Source organism: Salmo salar, chromosome ssa07 (genome assembly GCF_905237065.1).
Source record: "Salmo salar chromosome ssa07, Ssal_v3.1, whole genome shotgun sequence".
Classification (NCBI taxonomy): domain Eukaryota; kingdom Metazoa; phylum Chordata; class Actinopteri; order Salmoniformes; family Salmonidae; genus Salmo; species Salmo salar.
The window spans coordinates 65,526,668-65,553,300 of NC_059448.1; the positions used below are offsets into that span (position 1 = coordinate 65,526,668).

The 26,633-nt window shown below is 45.5% G+C and overlaps 1 protein-coding gene across 1 annotated transcript in view; it reads left to right on the forward strand.

Annotated features, from left to right (window-relative positions):
• The first annotated feature begins 5,337 nt into the window (after positions 1-5,337).
• LOC106591178 (serine/threonine-protein kinase WNK1) overlaps positions 5,338-26,633 on the forward strand; it is a 161,058-nt gene continuing 139,762 nt past the window's right edge. Inside the window, exon 1 of the mRNA XM_045722536.1 lies at positions 5,338-6,743. Coding sequence (XP_045578492.1) covers positions 5,931-6,743 — 813 coding nt within the window. The 5' untranslated portion in view covers positions 5,338-5,930. The remainder of the gene's footprint in view (positions 6,744-26,633) is intronic.

Consider the following 26,633-nt stretch of genomic DNA (forward strand, 5'->3'; position numbering starts at 1 on the left):
CACTACACTAACCCCACACTTCACTAACCCCACACTAACCTTACACTTCACTAACCCCACCCTACACTAACCCCACCCTACACTAACCCTTCACTAACCTAATACTAACCCCACAGTTAACCCACTGTTCCCTGGGCGCCGAAGACGTGGATGTTGATTAAGGCAGCCCCCTTCTCTGTTTCAGAGGGGTTGGGTTAAACGCAAAAGACACATTTCAGGCATTCAGTTGTACAACTGACTAGGTATCCCCCTTTCCCACAGTCACTACGCTAATCCTACACTACACTAACCCTACACTTGAAAAAATGATCAAAAGATAGTCACAAATATTGCAGAACATTAGATTGTATTAAAACTGCAGTCCAAAATATTGCGTAACTTTATTGGAATTTACAGTGTTGACTTCAGTGACATTTCTTTTTTGCAACTAGAGTTGGTTTGAGTACAGTATGTGTGTGTGTGTGCATGCATAAATGTGTGTGACTGTATGTGTGTGTGTCTCCCTGTGTGTGTGTACTGTATGTGTGTGCCACCGTTTTGACCTTCAAAGGCTATTGACTTCCTGCTCAACTCTGCACCAACAGGAAATATGTGTTAGGACAAGGGTTTAAATATGACAGGGTTTCTCTATTGAGAAAAACTCCAACATTACCATATCCAGTACATCATCTATTACATCATCTATCTTCTATTAAGGGTTCATCTATGACTTACAACCAAGTTGTTTTCGCCTGAATTAATGCCATGTTTCACACACTTGTCTATTATACATTTAACAGTAATAAAAACAAAAACAATATTTCATTTAAAAAGACAAAGTTCCCTCCTTATAGACAACAATACAGATATTGTTATTACTATATCAACCAAAACATGTTACATTGTTAATTATTGTAGCGATAGCTTCTGTCTTCATATTTCCGACTCCTTCCTGTCTGCGTTAGGAGAGATCCCATTCAGGCAGAGCTTCTATTTCTCAGGCCACTTGGACACCTGTTGGACACTGGAGCCCGGCACCGGAGTCCGGCATCGGAGCCCAGCGTTGGTCAAAGAGCAGGGGAGCCAACTGCACCGTCTGCACCTCTCAGTCAGCAGCACTACCCAGACAAGGTGCTGAGGCTTGGTAAGAGAGCAACTCTGGTCCCAGAGGAATGGCTGCGGAGAGCACACCCACACAGACTGAAGCTACATTCAAAATGACACCCTATTCCCTATATAACCCTAGGGCTCTGGTCAAAAGATGTGCACTATATAGGAAATAGAGTGCAATTTGGCATACACAATGAGGGCTGTCTACATCGATCTACATTGAACTGTCAGCTGAATAGAAGAGCTGCTGAAGAGACTGTGTGAGTGTGAGAGAGAAAGAAAGAAAGAGACTGGTTTGGATCTTACACAGGAAGTTACAAAAGAGGGCTATCCCATTGTTAGAGGCTGCATATGGGACAACATGAAGAGAATAAATCAACCCAGTTGACATGGTAATTTTCTGTTGAGAAGCTACTTTATGGCTGTCTCAGGGAGAAGCTAGAGGCTTTCTCAGGCCAAAGCTGGTTCTCATCATTAAACTCTCATGATCAGGTCTGGAGTTACGACAAATGTCATGTCAGAGTGGTTGTAAATTGTACTGGACTTCTGGTAGTCTATGGAAGTCAGTGTATGTCTTTTAAAACTATGTGAAAAATGCAGGAAATTGTACCACCCTATAAATACACATTTTCAAACTAGCCTACTTCTGAAAGAGGCTGAAAGATTTGCACGTTATTGACAATAGTGATGTAATACAATGATTTTCACAAACAATAAGACAAACATGTAAACGTTTCCAATTGCTTATTCAACCAACAACTTTCAGACAAAGACAATCCATTATAATGAAAGAATGGGGCCAAACGCATTAGGCTGGTTTACACATCATTATCCGATGAAAACTAAAATCCCCTTGTGGATCTCGCGCGGTGTGTCAATGTTGTGCTTGGGAATTGTAGTGCAATACATTTGCAGTGACCAAACGAATAGCTTTTAATGATGAACCTGGACTTTAAATTTGACAGCCACACAACCCGAACAACACACAAGGTAATCTACAGTATATAATTGAAATGGATTTCAAAACATCACGAATGTCAATATACTCGGATTATACTTCCTCCTTCATTGACTACAAATTCGATAAGATCCACTTCTGCGCAGGCTCTCCATCCCAACATCTGGAAACAAGCACTTTTCGCAGGTGCTATATCAGATGTATTTAGTTGTAATGTTATTTCAATAGAAGTACTCTGACATTTACAAATAAGTATATTATTCTCATTAAGAAAAGCTAAAATGAATGGTGTTCATTGTCCACATGAAAAAGTGGTATTTTCAACAAAAAACACACTCACACAAAATGATAACGCATCACTGTGAGACAGTACCGTTAAGAGCTCTTCTTAGCCTACTATGTTATAGCTGAATCATTTTAGGGGGCAGGGAAGTTGATAGTCTGAGTCTACTCTCCCCCGGATAAAAGTGACATGTCCCCATACTCCATGGTCTTTTTGGACTGTGTATCCGTATAAAATGTTGAATCCAGTCTGCTATCGCTGGCTTCGGTCTCGCCACAGTGTGGAAGCAGGCGCGATCCCCAGGTCTTTGATTTAAAAAAGAAAAAAGCGACTGGCTGACGAGGGCCCCACGTCAACACGCAGTTTGGAAGCTCATAGCTTGGCTAGAGCAGTTAGCAACCAGATACACAGTCGGCGCTCCATCAAACCTTACATGCCTGACATCTGTGAATGAAGCGAACGAAGGGGAAACAGCTGTATGTAGGCTATGTTAGCGACCTGAAACGGCAACATCTGACTGTGGACACGTAGGAGAGAGTCTTTGCCTACATACATTGTTGTCATTTTCTGTCTGCTGTTTTGTGGATAACAAAAGCGCATTCGATTCGAACGGAGTCATTGGAACAGACGAGTGAACGAGAATTGAACCGCAGTGGATGTCTTGCTCTTTCTGTGTTCACATCGTAATACAACTGTAGCGGAGTAATCGCATGGAGATGGAGTAAAATTGAGGTCATCTGGAATTGCGGCTGAGAGATGAGGAATTTGTTTTGTCCGCTCTGATCTAATAGGAGGGAGAGAAGAACTGCTGGATACAACCCCGATATGAACGTGGCTTTCTCGCTCTGCTTGAGGTAGCTGCTAAAGCCAATGAAAGACGCGGTCTTGAGAACGCATACGGTCGCTTTGGAATGTAGATATGCGCGTTTATTCTTGCACATTTAACAAAAAAACGAATGTGATCTAATACTAGTAACTCGGACTATCGTTACATATTTTTGTTGTTGTTGAATTACTCAAGTATCAACCAGCCGATCTACGGGAGAATGGCCATGATACAAAAGGTAATGCATTTACCAATCATGTTGTTGATGTAGCTGGAAAGTGCATGCATATTGACACACAGGCTAATGACATCCAGGTATACTAGCTTGATTCTTGGCTGTTTCACTACGAAATAGCTTTTTAGCTAACTTCTACGGCTCGCGAAAGCGCGTGCTGTGGAAAACCTACCGTATCGGCGTTGTGTTGCGTCGGCTGGGTTTGCTTAACATGCCTGGCATTGGACACTTGCAATTACTGCTAGTTTGTTGTAACAACGCTAACTATTTATCTGCATCGTGCGCTCTGTCTGGAAGTCATTTTATGCGCGAGACTATCCATATTCAGCGCGAGCGTAAAGTAACCAGGACTACCTTGCTTCGTTTTCATGTTCCTCACGAGCTTTTTTACTTGACTAAGTTAGCTAGCTAGTTGTCCAAGTTGACGATAAATAACATAAATATTTCGCTGTACACTCGCTTTGGTACAGACCCCTTAACAGTCGATAGATGTGTCTGTTCGTTGTAGAATTCATTATAGCTACGGCAAGACAGCACTGTAGAAGTGTAGCTAGCGAACTATTCCACCATGGTTAGCCAGTTATGCTAGCTAGCTATAAAGACGAGTGGGAAGGGAAAGGCCACAGAGCGTACTCTTCAATAAAGGTAAATGAATAACGTAACATTTATGATCGGAAGAAAATATAATACAAAATCGAGTCACCGTTATCAGATACTATTGACAGCGTCAATGTTTTTCGGTATAAAATAAATAATATTATCTTGCTCACGGTATCGATTCGACCCACGAAGTTAATGAGATCATTCATTCTCAGATTGGCGACCCGTCAATGTCATTCATGTGTGTCTTGTTTAACCAGGTTCAAATGTTTTTTTCTTTGTAATTACATTTCAGTCACTTCGGATTTATCTTCATTTTGGGATTTCTAAGATAATTTATTAACAGAGAGATTATCTGCGCATGGTCAGGAATCTGGTAAACGAGATTATACATTACCAGTGGAAATTACTCGTGGAAAAATATTAATAGTACAATTATGGGGAATGACTTTTTTTGGTGCTTTAATTAATATTCAGACATGTCCATACATTTCTGAACTAGAGTAATGGAATGGGTAGCGAGCTAATTCGTTTTTAGATGCCACACTGTTTTGCGTCCCAAATTGCACACTTCCATATCAGTGGTTCTCAAACCACTCATCGGGGACACTTCTTCCTTCCACAATGGAAAAGTTTAAACTGAATCCTTGGGACATCTCAACTCTGACGCTACTCCTAAAAGGTTAATGCATGGCTCTCCAACCCTGTTCCTGGAGCGCACCAACCCTAATCTAGCGCACCTGATTCTAATACTTAGCTGGTTGATAAACTGAAGCGGGTTAGTTACAACTGGTGTTGAAACGAAAACCTACAGGAGGTTTAGGGTAGGGATGTCCCAAGGATCCCGGATAGCACTAACCTTTTCATAATTTTTGTAGCTCTGAACTAGCTCACCTGATTCACCTATTCAAGGATTGATGATTTGTTGAATCAGGTGTGCTAGTTCTGGAATAGATCAAATACATGGAACGGCTAGGGTTCTCCTGAGGAGAGGTTTGATAACCACTGCCATATAGTAAACTATATGTAGGGAATAGCTCTGGTCAAAAGTAGTGTACTATGTAGGGAATAGAGTGCAATTTGGGATGTGCAAAACCAAGTCTCCTGTTCTGCAGCTGCGGTAGTGCATGCCAAACCAAGCTACTCTCTGAATTGTTTTACGCTGTAACCCTGAGGTCAAGCAGAGTCAGGGTTGAGGTTTACAGTTACTTTAAATTTGGATATGCAATTAAACCAAACTTCTCTGCCTCATTCCTTCACTCTCCCTCTGTTCTCTTTTAGTGAATCTGGACCTGGCTTTGGAGGCAGTGGAGTTACTGGTGTGAGTGAGATTTCTCCCTCCCCACCATCACTACAGAGACACGCCAGAGGCTGTCCACTGTCCAGGCCCAAGCAGTCAGCCTGAGCCTGCTAGTACAGACTATCTGGCCTCCTCTTCTTGTGGTCCCTTATGCTCAATGAAGGCTATCTCTGGGTCGCTACAGGATGGATGGTGTGGATTTGACGGTCCTTGTGTGTCATCATCAGCGCTTGCTCCTCTGTGACTGTTTCCTGTTCTTTTCCATTTATAAAAGAACGCCCCCTCTTCTGGGCCCAACCACCCCTGAGCGCTGTAAAAGTTATAGTAACTGTTGTTGTTAAGTGACACTTACAGAGGAGGTTAAGTTAACTCTCCCCCCATCCAAACTCCACAGAGGGTTTTCTCCAGAGGTTTTATTTTATATACCCATGTTATATATTTCCCCCCTCTCAGGAGTTTGTTTGGAAGACACACAGGTGTTCGGTTCTTCACAACAAAAGTTTTGGTTTATTGTTGGTTGAGGTTTACAGTTACTTTTTCTCAAGTTTTGGTTCTTCCTTGTAATTTATTTATACTTTATATTTTGGAGTTTTTTTTGTTGCTCATTGCTCACTCACGCCCTGGAATAAAAAAAACAAGATGTCGGAAACAGACAAGTTCCTTGCCCCTTTCCCTCCGCCGCCCAAGAATGTGAATGGTTCCAGCTCGGACACGTACCTTGGTGAGAATTTGGGAACCGACGGTGTCCGCCGACGCCGCCACACCATGGACCGCGACCCCAAACAGGCCGAGCATCGCTTCTTCCGGCGCAGCGTCATCTGTGACTCGAACGCCACCGCATTAGACCTCCCCAGCAAGGCCGTCATCCTCACCTCCCCGCCTGACTGTGAGCCCCCCAGCCTGGGCTGGCTCTCCCTGGCTGTCCCCTCTGTGGTGGTACCCGAGCCGTGTCTGGCGGTGGCCGAGGTGGAGGCAGATGAGGAAGGAGGGGATGGGCCTTGTAGTGCGGTATTAGGGCCCAGTGTTGGTGGTGGTACTAGAGTGGATGGTATGGTAGTGCAGATAAAGCCAAGCACGGCAGTATTGGATGTTTGCGGCGGAGAGAAAGTAAAGAAGCTGTCGTCGTTAGCCGCCGCAGAGGCTCCTGGAATCGAGGAGGTGGTGCCCAGTAAAGCGGGGGAGCCCGCGGAGGAGGAGAGCGGTAGTGTTACAGAGGAGATGCGAGAGGAGAAGGAGAAGGGGGCCGCTAAGGCCCTATTAGAGGAGCAGAAAAGGGAAGCAGAGAAGAAGGTTCAGGACGACATAGAGGAAGTAGAGACCAAGGCCATAGGGACCTCGCTGGATGGACGCTTCCTAAAGTTTGACATCGAGATTGGACGCGGATCCTTCAAGACGGTCTACAAGGGCCTGGATACGGAGACTACAGTGGAGGTGGCGTGGTGCGAACTGCAGGTAAGACACAACCCAATCATTTACTCTCCTTCTCTACTTCCTTACTCACTGCTCTGAGTAACATGTTAAGCAATGTTTTATTATACTCTCTCAATTCTTCCTCTGCTGCCTATTGTAGTGGCAAACTAAAGTACCTAAATAGATTGGCGTACACAAAATATCCCAGGTATGAAGATACAGATAAGGTGCAGAAGGAAGGATGTAGCTTGCTATACCTCGTCTGATAAAGATCACACAGGGTTGGTAGATGGATGATGTCAGAGCAGCGCTGAGGTAAAGATGATGCCCAGCAAGGGTGCAACTTGCGGGTGCCGATGCAACAGCCCAGACAGACAGAATGGCACACAGGATGTTGTTGCTAGTTTCTACATTCTTAATCTGTACAAGAAGTTGTTTTTGTGGTCATGATTCCCATAGTGCTTAATGAGGGGGGCTCACGTGGTGGAAGGAGCAGTTGGTTGCTTGGCTCTGTGATACGGTCACTGATAACTAAATCCCTCCACGAAGGAGCCTCAGTTTGGTGTCAGGTAAGCAGGGGCGGAGGTTCGTTTTAAAATAACACCTTGGGGCTAAACAGCTGTAACTCAGGGGGTATGTCTCTAATGGCACCCTATACCCTGTATAATCGACCACTTTGACCAGAGCCTCAGGGGCACAGTAAAGGGAAAAGGGCACCATTTGGAATGCATTACAGGGGGTCCGTGTTAACCATGTTGTTAATGACACTCAGTAGGTTCTCATTTAGAGAGCGTGGTCGGGTCACTCACTGCAATAAAGCTGTTTTCCTCCTGTGTAGAAGTCACAAGATGCTGTTTCTCCCTCTCTGCTGAAATTCACTTATTCTGCCGCCTTTTCTTTCAAAGAGATGTTTGTGAGTTGTGACTGAGCCCTCGTCCCAGCTCTGTGGACTAGATGGTTCTTCCAACTGTTGTTGTCACTATGACTTATGCTACAATTTGTTAGTCATACAGTCAGTTGGGCTCAGATACTAGAAAACTGTCCAATCACAGTCCACCCTATAATCCACAACCATGGAATTGAATCACATCACTCAGTCGCCTGGTTGCAGCTGATTGCATGTGGATGTGACGATGCCCCTTCAAGCATCATCCAGGCAGCTCATCCAATAGTGAATTCTTAATGTCTATAAAGAGCTCCTGGTCTGTAGATTAAGGTTATGTAAATGTGTGTATCCACTCTAACCACAGGTAGCATAATGTACATTGCATGTAGGGTTAAGACCTCTATTGGGCCTGCTGGCTGGGTAATCCTATGGATGGATGACTGTTTGTCAGACAGTTTTGTAAAACAGACTATGCACTTCTACTGACATGGGATGAAGTAGTGGGAGTGGGGTTACACACACCACACACTCTCACACGCTGCCTGGGTGGGCGTGGCGTCATGAGAGCATCCAATTGGTCGATGACTGTTTGTGACGTGTGTGTGAAGAGTTGTGGGGGGGTGGTGGGCATCCCTCAATAGCTGATCCAAAGCAGTCCCATCCCAGAGGGAATGAAAGAAGGATGGAGGGAATGAAAGAAGGATGGAGGGAATGAAAGAAGGATGGAGGGAATGAAAGAAAGGAGGGAGGGGTAGTGGGGTCGTAGGTCATGAGTAGGCGCAGCCAGGGGTTGGTGACAATGTTTGCTTTTGACAAAGAGAGGGAGCAGAATGAAAAGGGGAAGTGGACACACACACACACACACACACACACACACACACACACACACACACACACACACACACGAGGAGTGCCTGGCCTTGTATGCTGCAGTGGCCCTCTGTCCTTTTGTAGGCCAGGGCTGAGAGTTGGTTGTTGGGAGTTGGGAACTCTAGAAGGAAACCACATTTTAATTGGTCAATGTTTTCTGGGCTTGAGGGACAGTGGGGGAAAATGAGGAAGAATAATCTAGTATGCGTTCCAAATGGCTCCCTATTTATTGCACTACTGTTGACGAAGTCGGCAAGGCCCATAGGGCTCTGGTCAGAAGTAGTGCACTCTATAGGGAATAGGGTGCCATTTGGGATGTTGCCATTGTCGGCGGTCGTGTTTTAGAAGGAATTTCAAGGTTTTTGAGCACCAAGCCAGGCTAAGTAGAGGGGGAGGGACCGAGCACCTCTGAGTGTTATTCTAATGCAATTCATGCTGGACTTGAGAGACAGAATTTCTGTGGTCTGTTTCTCAATGCAGATTGTCTGTTTGAGGCCAGAATTTTTTAAAATCTATTAATAGTTTTTTTAAAAATTGTGGGGGGGGGCAAGTTAGTCTTGTCCCATTGCTGCAACTCCCGTACGGACTCGGGTCAAGAGAGCCATGCCTCCTCCGAAACATGACCCCGCCAAGCCGCACTGCTTCTTGACACACAGCTCACTTACCCCAGAAACCAGCCTCACCAATGTGTCGGAGGAAACACTGTACTACTAGGGACCGATGTCAGCGTGCATGAGCCGGCCGCCACAAGGAGTCGCTAGAGCACGATGGGACAAGGACATCCCATCTGGCCAAACCTCCACCTAACCCGGATGACTCTGGGCCAATTGTGCGCCGCCGGCTGCGACACAACCCGGGATCGAACCCGAATCTGTAGTGACGCCTCAAACACTGCAATGCAGTGCCTTAGACCGCTGTTCCACTCGGCAGGTCCGTGTTTGGGGCCAGATTTAACCTAGCGTTACTTTGAAATGTCTTTCTCTTACCTTTAGGTTTTTGTATGACTTTCTATGCTGATCTTTTTTTAAGTGATAGTATCTTAAAGAGCCACTGAACACGCCGATTGATACGTGTGTTTTTCTGTTGCTCATTAGAAAAACTAGATTTCAGTCTTCGAGGTGTGTCTCCTGACCGATTTCCACTTTTGGTTAATGGTGTTTGTCCCTCATGAGACACTGTAGGAAGCCTATTTCACTTCCTCAACGTCCCCAGAAATCTGTAATACATTTTTACATTTTGGCCGAGGATTTTTCAGATGCACAGTTTTTCATCCATCAAAGGTGTTTGATGCAGTGTTTCTCAAGTAAAAAAAAAATGGTGCTACGTGTTATCTTCTGTAAACAGTCAGAGCTGCTGGGCAGGTCTGTCTCACTGTCTATGCTATTTGGTAGAGGGCAACCTCCGCAGCTGTTCACCCTATGTTAGTGGGCAAGTGGACACCTCAACCTTCATTTACCCGGTGTGACGCGCAGATGTTCCAAACTCCGTTTTAGACCAGACTGACTTCATCCTATTTACACTTTGTAGTAAATTTGGACACTAGAATAACTGTTTTTGACTCATATCGATTCCACATAGGCTGTTTTCAAAGGGATTTGTTGCTTTTTAAAGGCAGTCACCCTTTTTAATTACTTAGCCTACCCCGCTTTATACTTGACTGATATTTGCAATTTAAATCCTTCGTCGCCGCGGGAACACTTCTTTATTTCATCTTCCTTGTATGGAATTAGGGCACAGGGATATGACTGTGAGCTATGAGACTGCAGTCAGCTAAGCTTTGTGGAACGTTAAGTTATTTATGAGAAGTTCTGGAGATAAGCTAAACTCTGTTTTGTTTCTTTTGTAGGAAGTGAGGGAGAAAGAGAGACTAAGAGGGGGTTTGACTTCAGTCCTGCAGCATCACTTGGTCTCCTTCGCAAACTCTCAAACTTAGCGGGATGGTTGACGGGTTCTGAAATGACACCATAATGGTTTGTTTACATTCCTGTTAGTAGTGAGCATTTCTCCTTTGCCTTGATAATCCATCCACCTGACAGTTGTGGCATATCAAGAAGCTGATGAAACAGCATGATCATTACACAGGTGCACCTTATGCTGGGGACAATAAAAGGCCACTCTAAAATGTGAAGTTTTGTCACACAAGACAATGCCATAGATGACTCAAGTTTTGAGGGAGTGTGCAATTGACATGCTGACTGAAGGAATGTCCACCAGAGCTGTTGCCAGAGAATTGAATGATCATTTCTCTACCATAAGCCGCCTCCAACTTCGTTTTATAGAATTTGGTAGTATGTCCCACCGGCCTCACAATCATAGACCACTTGTATGGCGTCGTGTGGGCGAGCGGTTTGCTTATGTCAATGTTGTGAACAGACGGTGGGGTTATGGTATGGGCAGGCATAAGCTACGGACCCCGAACACAATTACATTTTATTGATGACAATTTCAATGTACAAAAATACAGCAACGAGTTCCTGAGGCCAATTGTGAGGCCATTTTTTTTTTAAGGTATCTGTTAGTGATGCACCGATATGATACACCTGTAAAAAAAACGATACCGATATTTACAATTTTAGCGGCCTTTTAAGCATTCTAGTACAGTTAAATAGTTAACACACACACACATGAACGCAGCGGTCTAAGGCACTGCATCTCAGTGCAAGAGGCGTCACTACTATCCCTTTTTTGAATCCAGGCTGTATCACATCCAGCCCATAGGGAGTCCCATAGGGCGGCGCACAATTGGCCCAGCGTCGTCCGGGTTTGGCCGAGGTAGGCCGTCACTGTAAATAAGAATTTGTTCTTAACTGACTTGCCTAGTTAAATAAAGGTTACACACACACCACACTGACCAAAAAGTAATTTTGTTGGCATTTACGTCTGTACCCATTACCAGTAAAACATAATCAAAACCTATTTATTTCACTTACTGTGCTGTTTGGTTGTTCAGTCGTTTCATTCTCAACCAGGATTTCTATGGAACGCCGTTTGGCTGTTTGCGTGTCAAAAAAGATGCACGTCGAATATCACTATTTGACCAATCAGGACCTGAATATAACTGCACGTCACATAATAATTTAACGCGTTCATACATTTTTTACGTAATTATTACACATTGATTACACTCACACTTATTTCATGTCACAACGATTCATTGATACGTATGCTATGATGCTGGTAAAGTTGTCTCGCGCACCTACAGTGTTGGTCATTAAAAAAAACACATCAAAATGACAATCTGTTTCAGTAGCTATATAGTTAGCTAGCTAACTATATAGCTAGGTGTCATTATCTAAAATAACCCTAATTTATAAGGCAGTTCTTATTTGATTGATGGTGGTCGGACCCATCTATGTGAAGCTAGCCACAATAAGGATTAGCCACAATAAGGATTAGCCACAATAGTGGACTTTGTGGTTTGCCTTCAAAATACAAATACTATTTGTATTAATTTGCATCACTGTCAATGAAATACTTTTATTTTGAAGGCAAACCTCAAATTGCACTATTGTGGCTAATCCTTAGTGTGGCTAGCTTCACAACACATACATAACCCAGTCCGGTCAAGCCTCACTAGTCAGATGAAGCTAACTGGCTGCTTATAATGTTAGCTTTGGACAACAGGGTTAAGTAGCTGGCTAGCTATTTATTTTCATGAACTGAAGTTCAATTTGAATAGGCGAACAACAAATGGCAACCTAGCTAATACTTACTCACAAGGATTCTGAAATCATTGCTAAGAATAATGAAAATAACTGCAGTTTCTACTGGTCATGGTGTTCAGGCTGGTTGTATTGGTGCTAGCTAGGTACCAAGCTAAAGCTAGCTACCCCAGAAGTTGCAGTCGGACAAATGATGCCTTATTACCAACGCGGTATTGTAAACACATTGTTCGTGGCCGGTGTTTGCTTGTTTGCAGACTTTCTTGTACAGCTTTGACAGAGCTACTGTATATTTTTTGACACGCAAAGACCCAAACGGTGTTCCATAGTATGTCGTGAAGCTAATAGCAGTGACGCTATTACTGTGTAACTCCTGTAGGGCAACATTTGAAAAATAGTGCACTTGGTAGTGTGTACCGGTGCTCGACCAGTCGGCGAAAGCCAACATCACCCACGACAGAGAACGGTTGATTGTCAAGGGCAATGAATTCCTTTATCTTGGCTTTAATGGATTTTGCCTTTGAGATGTCTCGCTGAAATTGTCTTACTCTTTCAAATGACTGCTGGACTTGTTGACTGCTCCCCACAGCAGACAGTGGGCTAGGTTAGGAATGCTGTGTTGCACGTGTAGCGCAACATTTTACGTGGCATCATGTACCTACGTTATATAGGTATGCACGTCAGCTTTGACATCGGTTTTGCACATCGCTGTTAAACTAGACATCGGCCGATACCGATGTTGGCATTTTTAGCTAATATCGTCCGATTCCGATATGTTCCCCGATATATCGTGTATCCCTAGTATCTTTGACCATCTGTATTCCCAGTCGTGAAATCCATAGGTTAGGGCTCAGGACCTCGGTCTGGGGTGAAGGTTCACCTTCCAAGAGGACAACGACCCTAAGCACACAGCCATGACAACGCAGGAGTGGCTTCGGGACAAGTCTCTGAATGTCCTTTAGTGGCCCAGGCAGAGCCGGGACTTGAACCTGATCGAACATCTCTGGAGAGACCTGAAAATAGCTGTGCAGCAACGCTCCCCATCTAACCTGACATAGCTTGAGAGGATCTGCAGAGAAGAGTGGGAGAAACTCCCCAAATTCAGGTGTGCCAAGCTTGTAGCGTCATACCCAAGAAGACCTGAGGCTGTAATCGCTGCCAAAGGAGCTTCAACAAAGTACTTAGTAAAGGGTCTGAATACAGGTAAATGTGATATTTCATTAAAAAAAATAAAAATTCTGCAAGCATTTCTAAAAACCTGTTTGTTTTGTCATTATGGGGTATTGTGCATAGATTGAGGGGGGGAATCTATTGAATCCATTTTAGATTGAGACTGTAACGTACCAAAATGTGGAAAAAGTCAAGGGGTCTGAATACTTTCTGAATGCACTGTTGTATATGCTCTGAGTACTCGCTCTCGTAGCTCTTTTCTTTCAGTGCTTTCTCTCACTTTCACCATGTATCGCATGAGTCTCATTCATATATATATATATATCTATCTCTCATGTCTCATTCTCGCTTTGGTTTTCCTTTCACAGGAATTATAATGTTGCAAGTAGGCAGAGAAGAGATTGCTGCTAGCTAAAACAGGGCCACTAAAGATTATTCTCTGGGCTTTTTATTCTTTTTGTGCTTTCTCTCGCTTTCACGTCATGAGTCTCATCGCTCTTTCTTTTACCTCATCTCTCTCTCTCTCGTGTCCTAAGATGTCAGAGAGAGGACAAGACAGTGGAAACAAAGCAGTGTTATTGTAACTCAGTGGAGGAGACCTGTAAACTCTCATTTTAGGAGACACGTTCTTCATTCTGCTTTCGCAGAGTGAAAGAAACAGAACCTGACTCAGTTTGCGCAACACCCCATTCCTCTAGCCATCCGTCTCTCTTTTCTCTCTCCCCCTCTCTCCCCCTCGCTGACGTGTTTCCTGTGGTTCCTGTCGGGTCTGTGTGACCTTGTGTTGTAGCGGAGAGTAGACAGCAGAGTTTTGCTGCCCAAACAGCAACCTATTCCCTATATAGTGCACTACTTTTCACCACGTAGACCCAGAGTGCTGCTCTAATGGCCCTTAAACTGGTTGTCATGTAGACTCTTCACTTACACTTGGCTCTCCTTCCTTCTTCCATTATGCTACAGGACCTGCACCAAGGAAAGTCTAGGCCTACACACACACACACACACACACACACACACACACACTGAAGCAAGACGTTTTTTGGGGGGAGAAAACTGCTATAAAGAATGTAGAAGATGGAAATTGACACGGTTATTCTATATTACAACACAGTAATGGACTAAGAGGTCATACTGGAGGTCTTTCTCTCCCTCTCTCTCTGCTCTGACGTAATCCTTCAGTCGGCCCTGAGCTCTGGGGCTTATCACAGAGATGTTAGTAATCAGAGTAAAGGAATTTGTGAGGGAGGTGACTCTGCCTTGTCTGCCCTGCAGCTAAGAGAGACACACACACACACACTGAGATCTCAGAGGCAATGGCTAAGTGAGCAGGGGAGAGAGCGAGAGCTTGCGTCCCAAATTACACACTATTCCCTATTTAGGCTGGTGCACTGGCTCAAAAGTAGTGCACTATGTAGGGAGTTCTGGGACACAGCCATCGTGTCGTCATCAGTGAATAATGCAGAGGATGTGAACAGGGAGGAGATGAGTGCCAAATGGCAACCTATTCTCTTTATAGTGCACTACTTTTAACCAGAGCCCTGATCAAAGGTAGTGCACTATAAAGGGAATAGGGTGCCATTTTTGACTGCCAGAGAGAGAGGAGGAAGAAACCCAATCGCATGGATCTGAGCCACAGCCATTTCCCTTCTCTTCCCTTGATTCATTGTTGAAGTACTTTGTGTGTGTTGGGTCAGAGGAAGACAGAGCAGAGGCGAAGGGGCTGCTCTTCCTTCATTTACAATCTCTGTCCTCCTTCCTTGTGGTGTGTGTATCTTGAGTGTGTGCGTTTACAGGTTTTGAGTGTGAGCTATAGGAACATAAGTCTCTAATGGAAATCTACTGAGTGTGTTTGCCTTGTCTCTGAAAGATATGATTGACAGTTATATATTTTTTAAATTCTTTCTCATTCGCTCTCTCTTCTGCTTTGCATTTTATCACTCAGCTAGTACATTTGTCTGTCTGGTTTTGTCTTTGGGCTCTGTGTCTGCTGGAAGCATTTGTCTCTCTCTTACCTCCCCCTCTCTGTATCAGAGCCTTGTGGGTGGGATAAGGTTTTTGAGTGGCGCAGTGTGGTGTAGAGGATTTGCGTGGTTTAAGTTGCCGCAGCAGTCAGACTAGGCTACACTAGAGTGACAGTGGGGTTGTTCTGTAACAGGGCCGTGAACAAGGCTGGGGGAATTGGGGACAAGTGAAGCCCCTGTGTGACAGTGGGGTTGTTCTGTAACAGGGCCGTGAACAAGGCTGGGGGAATTGGGGACAAGTGAAGCCCCTGCATCAGACATGCTGTATGATTTACCTCTGAAGAAGCATGACCCAGCTGAGCTTTCTCGCTCGCTCTCTCTCTGTCTCTCTCTGTGTGTGTGTGTGTGTGTGTGTGTGTGTGTGTGTGCGCGTCTCTCTCTGTGTCTCTCTTTCCATCTCGCTGTCTTCCTCTCATTTTTAGTTTTTCTGTCTTTCTCGTTTTTGTCAGAGACTCATGTCTGTTCTCAGATCTTAAGCTAACTGTCTGCTCTTTATTTTTACAGCCTGTCTCTCCTCAGTAGCACAGAGCGCTAGGCTAAATGCTAAAAGTCCCAACTGCAGTAGACTAAAAGCTAGATACCCAACAGCAATAGGCTAAATGCTAGGCTAATAGCTAACATAAAGCAGGTCAGCCTGGCCTGCTCTGAAAGAAAGGGATACCTAGTCAGTTGATACCTAGTCAGTTGCGCAACTGAATGCATTCAACCAAAATGTGTCTTCTGCATGTAACCCAACCCCTCTGAATCAGAGACGTGCGAGGGGCTGCTTTAATCGCCATCGGCACCCGGGGAGCAGTTGTTGTTGGGGGTTAACTGCCTTGTTCAAAGGCAGAACGGCATCTTGCTGGTTCGGGGATTTGAACCAGTGACCTTTCGGTTACTGACCCAACGCTCTTAACTGCTAGGCTACCTAGAGCACTGACTTTGTGATCTCCTGAAGGTTTCAATGCCTGTCTTTTAAAGGGAGCGAAAGAAGGGGAGAGAGATGGTGGCATGCCAAGGCTTGTTCTTTCTCTCCGCTCCTCCTGAGATGGGGATCTAAACTATGTGAAGATGTTTGCTGTAATTCCCCAGATATCCTCAGGGCCAACCAAGACTGAGTTTATGAAGAAAACATTTTTGTCTCTTCCCTTGGGAAGGCAGTGAACTGCTCACGTTTTCACTGCTCACCCCTACACCTCCTGCCTGCTCACCCCTACACCTTCTGCCTGCTCACCCCTACACCTCCTGCCTGCTCACCCCTACACCTCCTGCCTGCTCACCCCTACACCTCCTGCCTGCTCACCCCTACACCTCCTGCCTGCTCACTCCTACACCTTCTGCCTGCTCACCCACTTCCACCTCTGTTTTACCTCCCATTATAAGCAATGCAAGTGACTCGTCATACTTCTGTGTTAACGCCCTTGGTCTTTTGAATGGACTCGATGATTAAATCATCAAATTCATGAAAATGTGGTTACATCAGATATAAAATACTATATTTGTGTGTTTGGATGAATTTACTTCTGCCAGAAGCTTTTCAGTTTTAGCGCTGAAGACCATATTTCGCCAGGTTTTTCCCTATTGAATACCAGCCTACAGAAGATCAAAAATGACGAGGCTACTAGCATAGCGTATTGGCTCCATTACTAACCTCTTCTCTCTGGCCCGTGATCAATTTCTGTCATGCTGATTGTCTCTAAATCATTTTCTGGAAAGAGTTTTTTTTAAAGCTCATGCTGTTTGTGGAACGACAGACACAAAGACAGTCTGGAGTGAGGGCCCGGCCGAAGTGTGTTTCGGATTTAGAAAATTGAGGGGTTGTTTTTTATGAGCCAGTTAAACAATAGTGACATTGTCAAGATATTTAAACTAATCAGTTCACATTCTTAACTACAAAACCCCATATTGACAGATGGCTGCAAGTATAAAATCAGTGGAGTTGGATTCCTATTTTGTATTCCCTTGAGTGAGTCTCCAATGAACTTTCCCTCCAACTCCCCTGCACCTCCTCTTTCCTGGCCAACTCCCCTGCACCTCCTCTTTCCTGGCCAACTCCCCTGCACCTCCTCTTTCCTGGCCAACTCCCCTGCACCTCCTCTTTCCTGGCCAACTCCCCTGCACCTCCTCTTTCCTGGCCAACTCCCCTGCACCTCCTCTTTCCTGGCCAACTCCCCTGCACCTCCTCTTTCCTGGCCAACTCCCCTGCACCTCCTCTTTCCTGGCCAACTCGCCTGCACCTCCTCTTTCCCGGCCAACTCTCCCTGCACCTCCTCTTTCCCGGCCAACTCTGCAGAAAACAGGCTTGCTGCAATGCGATCTACAGTAGGAACATATGTCTATTCACTAACAATGCGTTACGATGACACAAGTTGGCCTACTTGTGACTTACATATCATGTCCTTAAAGAACTGGTGCTGTGGTTTTGACTTTCAATGGCACTACCCTGCCACAATGAATCCAGAGCGAGAACAAACCTATTGATCAACAGGCCTTATGTGAGCCTCGGTGGCTAAAACTGGGATAAACTAGACTGCTTGTGCACTTCACTGCATCAGCGTAAGCTGAGCTGCACTGCAGTGACTGTGCTGCCTGCTGCGCTGTAATTGTGTTTGTGTGAGAGAGACAGTCTGTTGTGGTTGATGATGGGTTCTCTGTTGTCCACTGCTCCCTGGTTGGTTGGTTTTCTGTTTGCTCTCGCATTCCCTGGATTCTTGTGGCAGGACGTCAGTCATTTGTAAGAGCGGGCAGCTCACTGGACAAAAAACTGGTTAGGGAGGGGTGTGTGTGACCCACCTCTCCTCTCCTTTCTACACCGTCCCCACTCCATTGTTCCCTTTCAGAATAACCCAAACGAAGCAGAAAGACCCAATCATGAGCATTGTATCCAGCTGTCTTGATGCATAGAATTTAGTCAAGCCCTCCATTATGGCTCCTGAGTGGCGCAGTGGTCTAAGGCACTGCATCTCAGTGCAAGAGGCATCACTACAGTCCCTGGTCCGAATCCAGGCTGTATCACATCCGGCCGTGTTTGGGAGTCCCATAGGGGGGCGCACAATTGGCCTAGCGTCGTCCGGGTTTGGCCGGGGTAGGCCGTCATTGTAAATAAGAATTTGTTCATTAACTGACTTACCTAGTTAAATAAAACGTGTATTATCCTTCCTTCAGCCATCCTCTCTAGCCGAGCTCTGCTGTGTCGGGCTCTGCTGTGTCGGGCTGACGTGTGAGCTGTGGCTGTGTGGAGAATTGGGCCTCATCTGCTAACCAACATATTATACCAGTTTCTAAAATTGGAGAGTTCATATTCGTATTTAAAAAAAAAATTCAAGTCTAAATCTGTGGTCTAAAAACAAACACATTTTCTCATTTACCGTAAAGGAGGAAGAGCTCATGGTGTCTGTGATCAGAAGGGGAGAGAGAGGCCTACGTTGCAGACTGAGAAGAGAACTGCTGACTCACTGAAGCTTTGGGCTTATTTGACCGTTTTGATTTTAATTTGGTCGTTTTCGCTTCGCCTTCTACAATGCCCCCAGGCTCTGAGAGGCCTTAAGACACTGTGGAGGAACAGGGTCACTCTTCTGTCTTACTTTCTTTTCCCGTCTCTTTCTCTGCCCCTCCAATCTTATCCTTCTCTCTTTATCTGCCCCCTCCCATCTTCTCCTCTCTCTCTCTGCCCCCTCCCATCTTCTCCTCTCTCTCTCTGCCCCGTCTCTCTCTTCTCCCTCTCTGCCCACCCTTATTCACCCCTCTCAATTCAAATGGCTTTATTGGTATGGGAAACGTGTTTACATTGCCAAAGCAAGTGAAATAGATAATAAACAAAAGTGAAATAAAAAATGTACAGTAAACATTACACTCACAAAAATGTCAAAATAGAAGTTTCAAATGTCATAGTATGACTATGTTCAGTGTTGTAACAATGTGCAAATAGTAAAGTACAATAGGGGAAATAAATAGACTCTCTCTCTTGCTCCCTCTCCTTCCCTATCAGAGATTGATGGAGGCAAAAGGCTCCACAGTTCTCCACGTGCATGCAGCAGGGCTAAACCATATCACATGGTGTCTGTTGAAAGTGGAGCAAGCTGGGATAGGATGTAGAGGTCTTGGCCTATAGAAGAGGGCTAGACCTGAGCTTTGATCACAGCAATATGAATGGAGTGGTTCCCAAGCAAGAAAACGCAGGAATGTGATGAATGTGACTGCTGCTGTTATAACTGTACTACTATATTGTATGATTTGTCCTAACCCAAGTCAGGCTATCCATTATTCAACTGCTCCACTTGGAAAAACCACTGAACTTGAAGGAATGTCGATTTTTACAGTAGCTTTTGGGTCAAATGTCACGTTTGGTGCGCCTTTCCGCAAACACTATTGGGCTGGAATTCTTACTCTGTCTTTTACTTCTCCTGGAGCGTAGGCCATGAGGAAAAAGGCTGTGAGGGTTGAGGGAAGGTGTTTAACTCTCCAACTCTGAGGCTGCTGTGCTGTCACAGACTATTACATCACATGAAGGTCTGTGTTCACCCCCCTACCGCAAGGGGAAAGTAGGGCACCCTGCTTTCTGAAAACAACCTTTGCAGCCCCAGAAATTGAGTGTGATAATAAAGCAATATAAACGGCCATTTTAAACTCTCAGGGCTTTGCCAGAGGAGTAGTGCCTGTCTTAAGGGTATACGGCTGCTGGCCAGTAACAGATTGGTGTGTTTGTGTGGCTATCGGACCTCACCTCGGTGTCCTCTGTCTCTCTGTGTGTGGATGACGAGGCAGGCTGTATTGTACAGAGAAGGAGAGGGGGAGATTACGACGACGGGGCGATGACTTATCACTTTTTATCGAGACCTTACCAAAACACAAATGCCCTGTGGGAATATTCTAACCCGGCGCAGGGGAGAGAAAGAAAAATATACAAATATTTTTTCCTGCTCTTTTTTTTTTGTTGATCTATAAATAGCAGCACCTCATCTGCCGGGGCTGTTCTGCTGCATGGTCAGAACTGGAGCAGAGCAGCACCTCATCTGCCGGGGCTGTTCTGCTGCATGGTCAGAACTGGAGCAGAGCAGCACCTCATCTGCCGGGGCTGTTCTGCTGCATGGTCAGAACTGGAGCAGAGCAGCACCTCATCTGCCGGGGCTGTTCTGCTGCATGGTCAGAACTGGAGCAGACGCCATCGAGAGCCTAATGACATTTACATTTAAGTCATTTAGCAGATGCTCTTATCCAGAGCGACTTACAAATTGGTGCATTCACCTTATAATATCCAGTGGAACAACCACTTTACAATAGTGCATCTAAATCTTTTGGGGGGGGTGTTAGAAGGATAACTTGACATGACACACTCGTGACAAGGATTGGAACAGACTAGAAACTGGGACAGAGACTGAGTTTAGAGTGTAGGGACGGGGACAGAGACTGACAGACGGACAGGGTTAGAGATGGGGACAGAGACTGAGGGACAGACAGGGTTAGAGATGGGGACAGAGACTGAGGGACAGACAGGGTTAGAGGTGGGGACGGGGACAGAGACTGAGGGACAGGGTTAGAGATGGGGATGGGGACTGATGGATAGGGTTAGAGGCAGTGACTGAGTAGGGATGGGTATGCGTAATCGAATACTCAAACAGAAGTCAAAAGTCGATCTTTAACCAGAGATCACCATTATTTCAAATACAGTTAAACTTTTTGGTGGAATGTGCTTTGTGGCTTGTTGTCTTGATGACCACGTCAATTTCCTTTGACTCTAGTGTTCCATTTGTACATTTGCGGGGCACTATTTGCTTTAAACCAAGGCAAGCATCACACAATTCTAGTCCCTAAATTCCATTTCCCCTCCATGTCTCACTCACTCAATTGCGTTCGGACACAGGCGCCTGTTTAGAAATAAATGCCTTTAAAAACGGTGGGCATAAAAAATGGTTCTGATGGGATACACGCGCTGCATTCCGTGCCAAACGACGACCGTTTTCACATTCAAAATGCACTGGTTGAAATATGTGTCCCGTCTACTTTCCTCTTAGGCTACTTTGCGAACTGCTAGTGCCATTTAGAATTGATTAGCCTAGGCCTGAAAGGCTCTCCCATCTCCACAGAGGAACTCTGGAGCTCTGTCAGAGTGACCTAGGCCCTACTCCCCCGATTGCTCAGTTTGGCCCGGCGGCCAGCTTTAGGAAGAGTCTTGGTGGTTGCAAACTTCTTCCATTTAAGAATGATGGAGGCCGCTGTGTTCTTGGGGGCCTTCAATGCTGCAGACCTTTTGGTACCCTTCCCCAGATCTGTGCCTTGACACAATCCTGTCTCGGAGCTCTACGGACAATTCCTTTGACCTCATTGCTTGGTTTTTGCTCTGACCTTATATAGACGTGTGTGTGTGTGTGTGTGTGTGTGTGTGTGTGTGTGTGTGCGCCTTTCCAAATAATTTCCAATCAATTGAATTGACCACCGGTGGACTCAAGTCAAGTTGAAGAAACAACACAAGGATGATCAATGGAAACAGGATGCACCTGAGCTCAATTTCCAGTCTCATAGCAAAGGGTTTTAATACATTTACAAACATTTCTAAAAACCTGTTTGCTTTCTCATTATGGGGTATTTTGTGTAGTTTGATGAGGAAAAAATTGTATTTACCCCGTTTTAGAATAAGGCTGTAAGGTAACAAAATGTGGACAAAGTCAATACTTTACAAATGCACTCATCTATATTATATATATTTTTCAAAGTACCCCCCCCCCCCCCCCAAAAAAAAGCATGCAAGTACTGGAATAGTAAAATGCCCGTCCTCCTGACTGAGGCAGTGCCAGAGACACAGCCCAGTGACAGTGGAAGCACGCTGTGTCCTGTAGCCCATGCCACTGTGCCTGCTGTCACCGCAGTTCAGGTGACCTGTCAATGTCAACACATTCCCATGTCATCTACAGGGCATTGTGTGTGTGTGTGTGTGTGTGTGTGTGTGTGTGTGTGTGTGTGTGATGTTACAAACCCTCATATGTGGAACTCATAATTGAGCTCATGTTTCTCTGTGGTTATTCCATCATCATGTCACCAGTTGGTGTGCAACTGTCTGCATTTTCCATTATCATCTCTCCCACATTCTCTCTGCACTGGTATGTCATTTCACTTCATTCCCTGTGATGTGTTGGTTGGCTCAGTGCGTACATGTCACCCCTCGCCTTGGAAGTTTGAGAGAGACGGGAGGGAGGGAGGGAATAAAGGTGGGGAAGAGGGATGAGTGTTGGCCTGCCTGCTTGTCAGAGCGAGGTGGGAGAGAAGGGGTGTGTGGGACTGCCTGCTTCAGCTGACTGGTGCTCTCATGTCTCTTCTCTCAGCCTCAGAGCTCCAGATAACTAGTGGAAGAATGTTAATGCCTCTGCTATGTGGTGAACTGAACTCTACAGTGCAAGGCCAGGCCATGACGCAGTGTTCCTGTACTGCTGCCTTTAGAGGTTCCCTTCTCCCTCCCTCTCATGGATTTATCAATGGTGGAAGGTAACGCCCTCCAGCCAATGCTATCACCAATCCAATGCTGTGTGCTATTCTCTCTTTTCAGGTAATTATCTTTAAGTGTCCTAATTATCTTTAAGTGTCCTACAGCTGCTTTCGGTCCCTTTACTACAGCAGGGATGACCAATCCTGAAGAGATATTTGCTATGCACTGCTGGGTTTGTTCCATACCTGCTCTAATAGGGGATCACTACTCTCTAGTGTCAGGAAGGACCAATATGATTGGTTGTCATTCTCTTAGTCAGGAAATTAGCTCCATCACCAGTGTACAGTAGATCTGTTAAGATGACTCCTCCCTCACAAGCCCCGTGTCTTGTTGTCAATAAGCTGACAGTGAGGCTGCTGGGGCTTCTGAGAAACCATAGCTGTGTTTAAATACTCATACTAACCACACTAACTGTACTATTTGTGATGTGAATTGAGTATATAGTATGCTTATTGGTCATAGTGTGGATATAGTTAGTATGCCAAATGTTCCCGGATGTCGTACTAAACTCGCCAAAATATGATGTGTACACTCTCTTTCCGTGCTTTTAGGGCCCATAATGCAATTCTTCAGAAAATGGGCACGGCTTCACAACGTAATTATCTTGTGTTAGGTAACTAGCTAACATTTGTTGGCTGCTAATCCAACTTGCCAGGCAGTATATTAACTAACTACCCAACGTTTATTGACTTGATTATTCACATCATTCTTAGCTAAGTGGTATAGTTGTTGTGCGTTTCAGTGGACATTGGTAATTCTGGCTATCTACTCCAATGTCAGAGAAATCTCATCTGAGTGTGCCAGAGCGCAGAATAGCTGATGAATTTACAAATGCTCAACACCTGTTGAATATGGCCGGTGACGGTAATCGTCTGCAAAAATATGGATAACATGAAAACAGCCAAACCAGCTCTGCTAGGGTGAGTAAAATGGTTAGAGAGGTGTTCTCTCATTTATGTCTGGAAGTAGCTAGCCAATGTTAGCCAGTTATTTTGGGTCCTTGACTGCCGTTGAACGCTCAAATCAACCCTACTCCTCGGCCAGAGTGTCCAGTGTGCATTCTGAACGAAACGGACAATCTGATAACGCTCTGGATTTACCAACACCCAGAGCGCACTCTGGCACTCCAGATTGAATTTACGAACACACCCGAAATCATAAAATGTCTAGCTAGCCATTTGTTATGCTAGCAAGAGGTTGCATAGCAACAGCATCACCTTCCGGTAGACAGGCGACGCGTACGCTCAATTGAAACGTTACCGTTCATTTACAGTATACTAAAATGAATTTATAGTATATAGTGTGTGTACTCATTAAGTAGGTAGTATACAGTACGTTAGTACGGGTATTCGAACACCGCTCATGACTTTTATATTGGCGGTTGTGTTTAGAAACATGGAACCAAAGGTATGCAAATTATGTCTTGCCATGGCTTGATATGCATGTGTCACTCTCACCCTTCCCTCCCTCCAGCTCTGTTATACAGCTTGTTTTACAGTATGCACCAACCTGCAGTCTGTGTAATGCCATCTCATTCCCTGCCTGGCCCTGCATCAGCCAGACAGCCAGTCACATGGTTTGCAGGCAGGCAGGGATAAATCTGGAGGCTGCAAAGTATTCAGACTGTGTTTGTGTGCACGTGGGTCTGTGGCAGTGCAGGGCTGCAACCGGCCGACTCATCTGTTTTATATGGAGAGTCTCAGGCCGGGTCCTAGACACCATTCCTGCTCTGGCTGCATCTGTTTTATATGGAGAGTCTCAGGCCGGGTCCTAGACACCATTCCTGCTCTGGCTGCATCTGTTTTATATGGAGAGTCTCAGGCCGGGTCCTAGACACCATTCCTGCTCTGGCTGCATCTGTTTTATATGGAGAGTCTCAGGCCGAGTCCTAGACACCATTCCTGCTCTGGCTGCATCTGTTTTATATGGAGAGTCTCAGGCCGGGTCCTAGACACCATTCCTGCTCTGGCTGCATCTGTTTTATATGGAGAGTCTCAGGCCGGGTCCTAGACACCATTCCTGCTCTGGCTGCATCTGTTTTATATGGAGAGTCTCAGGCCGGGTCCTAGACACCATTCCTGCTCTGGCTGCATCTGTTTTATATGGAGAGTCTCAGGCCGGGTCCTAGACACCATTCCTGCTCTGGCTGCATCTGTTTTATATGGAGAGTCTCAGGCCGGGTCCTAGACACCATTCCTGCTCTGGCTGCATCTGTTTTATATGGAGAGTCTCAGGCCGGGTCCTAGACACCATTCCTGCTCTGGCTGCATCTGTTTTATATGGAGAGTCTCAGGCCGAGTCCTAGACACCATTCCTGCTCTGGCTGCATCTGTTTTATATGGAGAGTCTCAGGCCGGGTCCTAGACACCATTCCTGCTCTGGCTGCATCTGTTTTATATGGAGAGTCTCAGGCCGGGTCCTAGACACCATTCCTGCTCTGGCTGCATCTGTTTTATATGGAGAGTCTCAGGCCGGGTCCTAGACACCATTCCTGCTCTGGCTGCATCTGTTTTATATGGAGAGTCTCGGGTCGGGTCCTAGACACCATTCCTGCTCTGGCTGCTTATTAAATCTTTCTGTGTCCTTATCTCTGAGTCACTGGCTCAGGCTCAAGTCACCAGAACGGACCTTTAGTGCTTATTTCTAGGGGGAACACTGCAGGCTGTCTTGCTTTCCCTCTGCTCCTGCCCAACTAGGTCAGGGATCATCAACTAGATTCAGCCTGCGGGCCGCCAGTTGGGGAGCCCTGCACTAAGCAGTTCTGTGCCTGAATTACTAAACTAGGCTGCCTGTAGCATAATTATTACCCTGCGGCCCTGTTGAGGTAGGATGTGACAAATAAAAGTTGATTTGGGTTTGACCAGACACACCCAAGGGAAGGGGCCGTTAAACAATTGTTACCTGAGCAGCCCTATTGTTCCTCCCTGTTGTAGCGTCTTCTGGCCCAAGTCAATATTTGACCAAGACCCTGGTGGTAGTAGTGAGAGAGCAGTCACAATTGGAAGACGGGTCATTAGGCCTAAAACAGCTTGCGAGGCCACCACACAGCTATTTGTCTTCTTGGAACAGGAAGACAAATATGTTTGTTGTTCTGCTAAAGTTGTACGTTTGTGAGTCGCGACGTACCTCCCTCTCGTGTCTCTGTCGGGTCTCCCTCCGTCTCTCGCTCTCTCTCGCGGTCGGTTACGTTCCCCAGCAAGAAAACCAAATAATGTCGCTCAAACAAGGGGAAACTAACCAAGAGTCACTGACAACCACCAACACGAAACAGGTGGGGTTAGGAGGGCTTCTGAAAGACGCTCATGGGGGTGTCCACTGAAAGTTGACTAGCAACAACAACTGGAACTTAAGACCCCCACCATGAAACCCACTACATTTGCCCCAGAACAGGCAAACAAAATAAAAACCCACACCAAACTTAAAGGTAGGAAGCAAACCAAAAAGTGGAGCAAAACCAAAACAGGAAAGATCAGATAAAGGATTGTTTGTCTGTTCCACGTCTCTCGAGCACTGGGCCAGCCACTCTTAAATAGCACCTGGGCCAGAACAGGTGAAACACCTTCCCACTAATGAGATGGCAACCAGTACAGCTGTAACACATACTGACTAATGAGAAGACACCAATCAGTGTGCCCTACGTGGTAATATTCCATTTTCAAAACATAAATGGAAAAAACAACCTGTAACAGTCTCTGTGTGTCTGGTAACCCACTGCAACTCAGTCCAGTCTGCCAGGGAGGGCAGGTTCTCCTCTATCTCAATCTGTCTGACTCTTGCCAGGGAGCTGGACTGAAACTCCGATCGGACATACGAAATCTAACCTGCATACAGTATAGCACATTACGTGAGTGAGCAAGCAGCAGT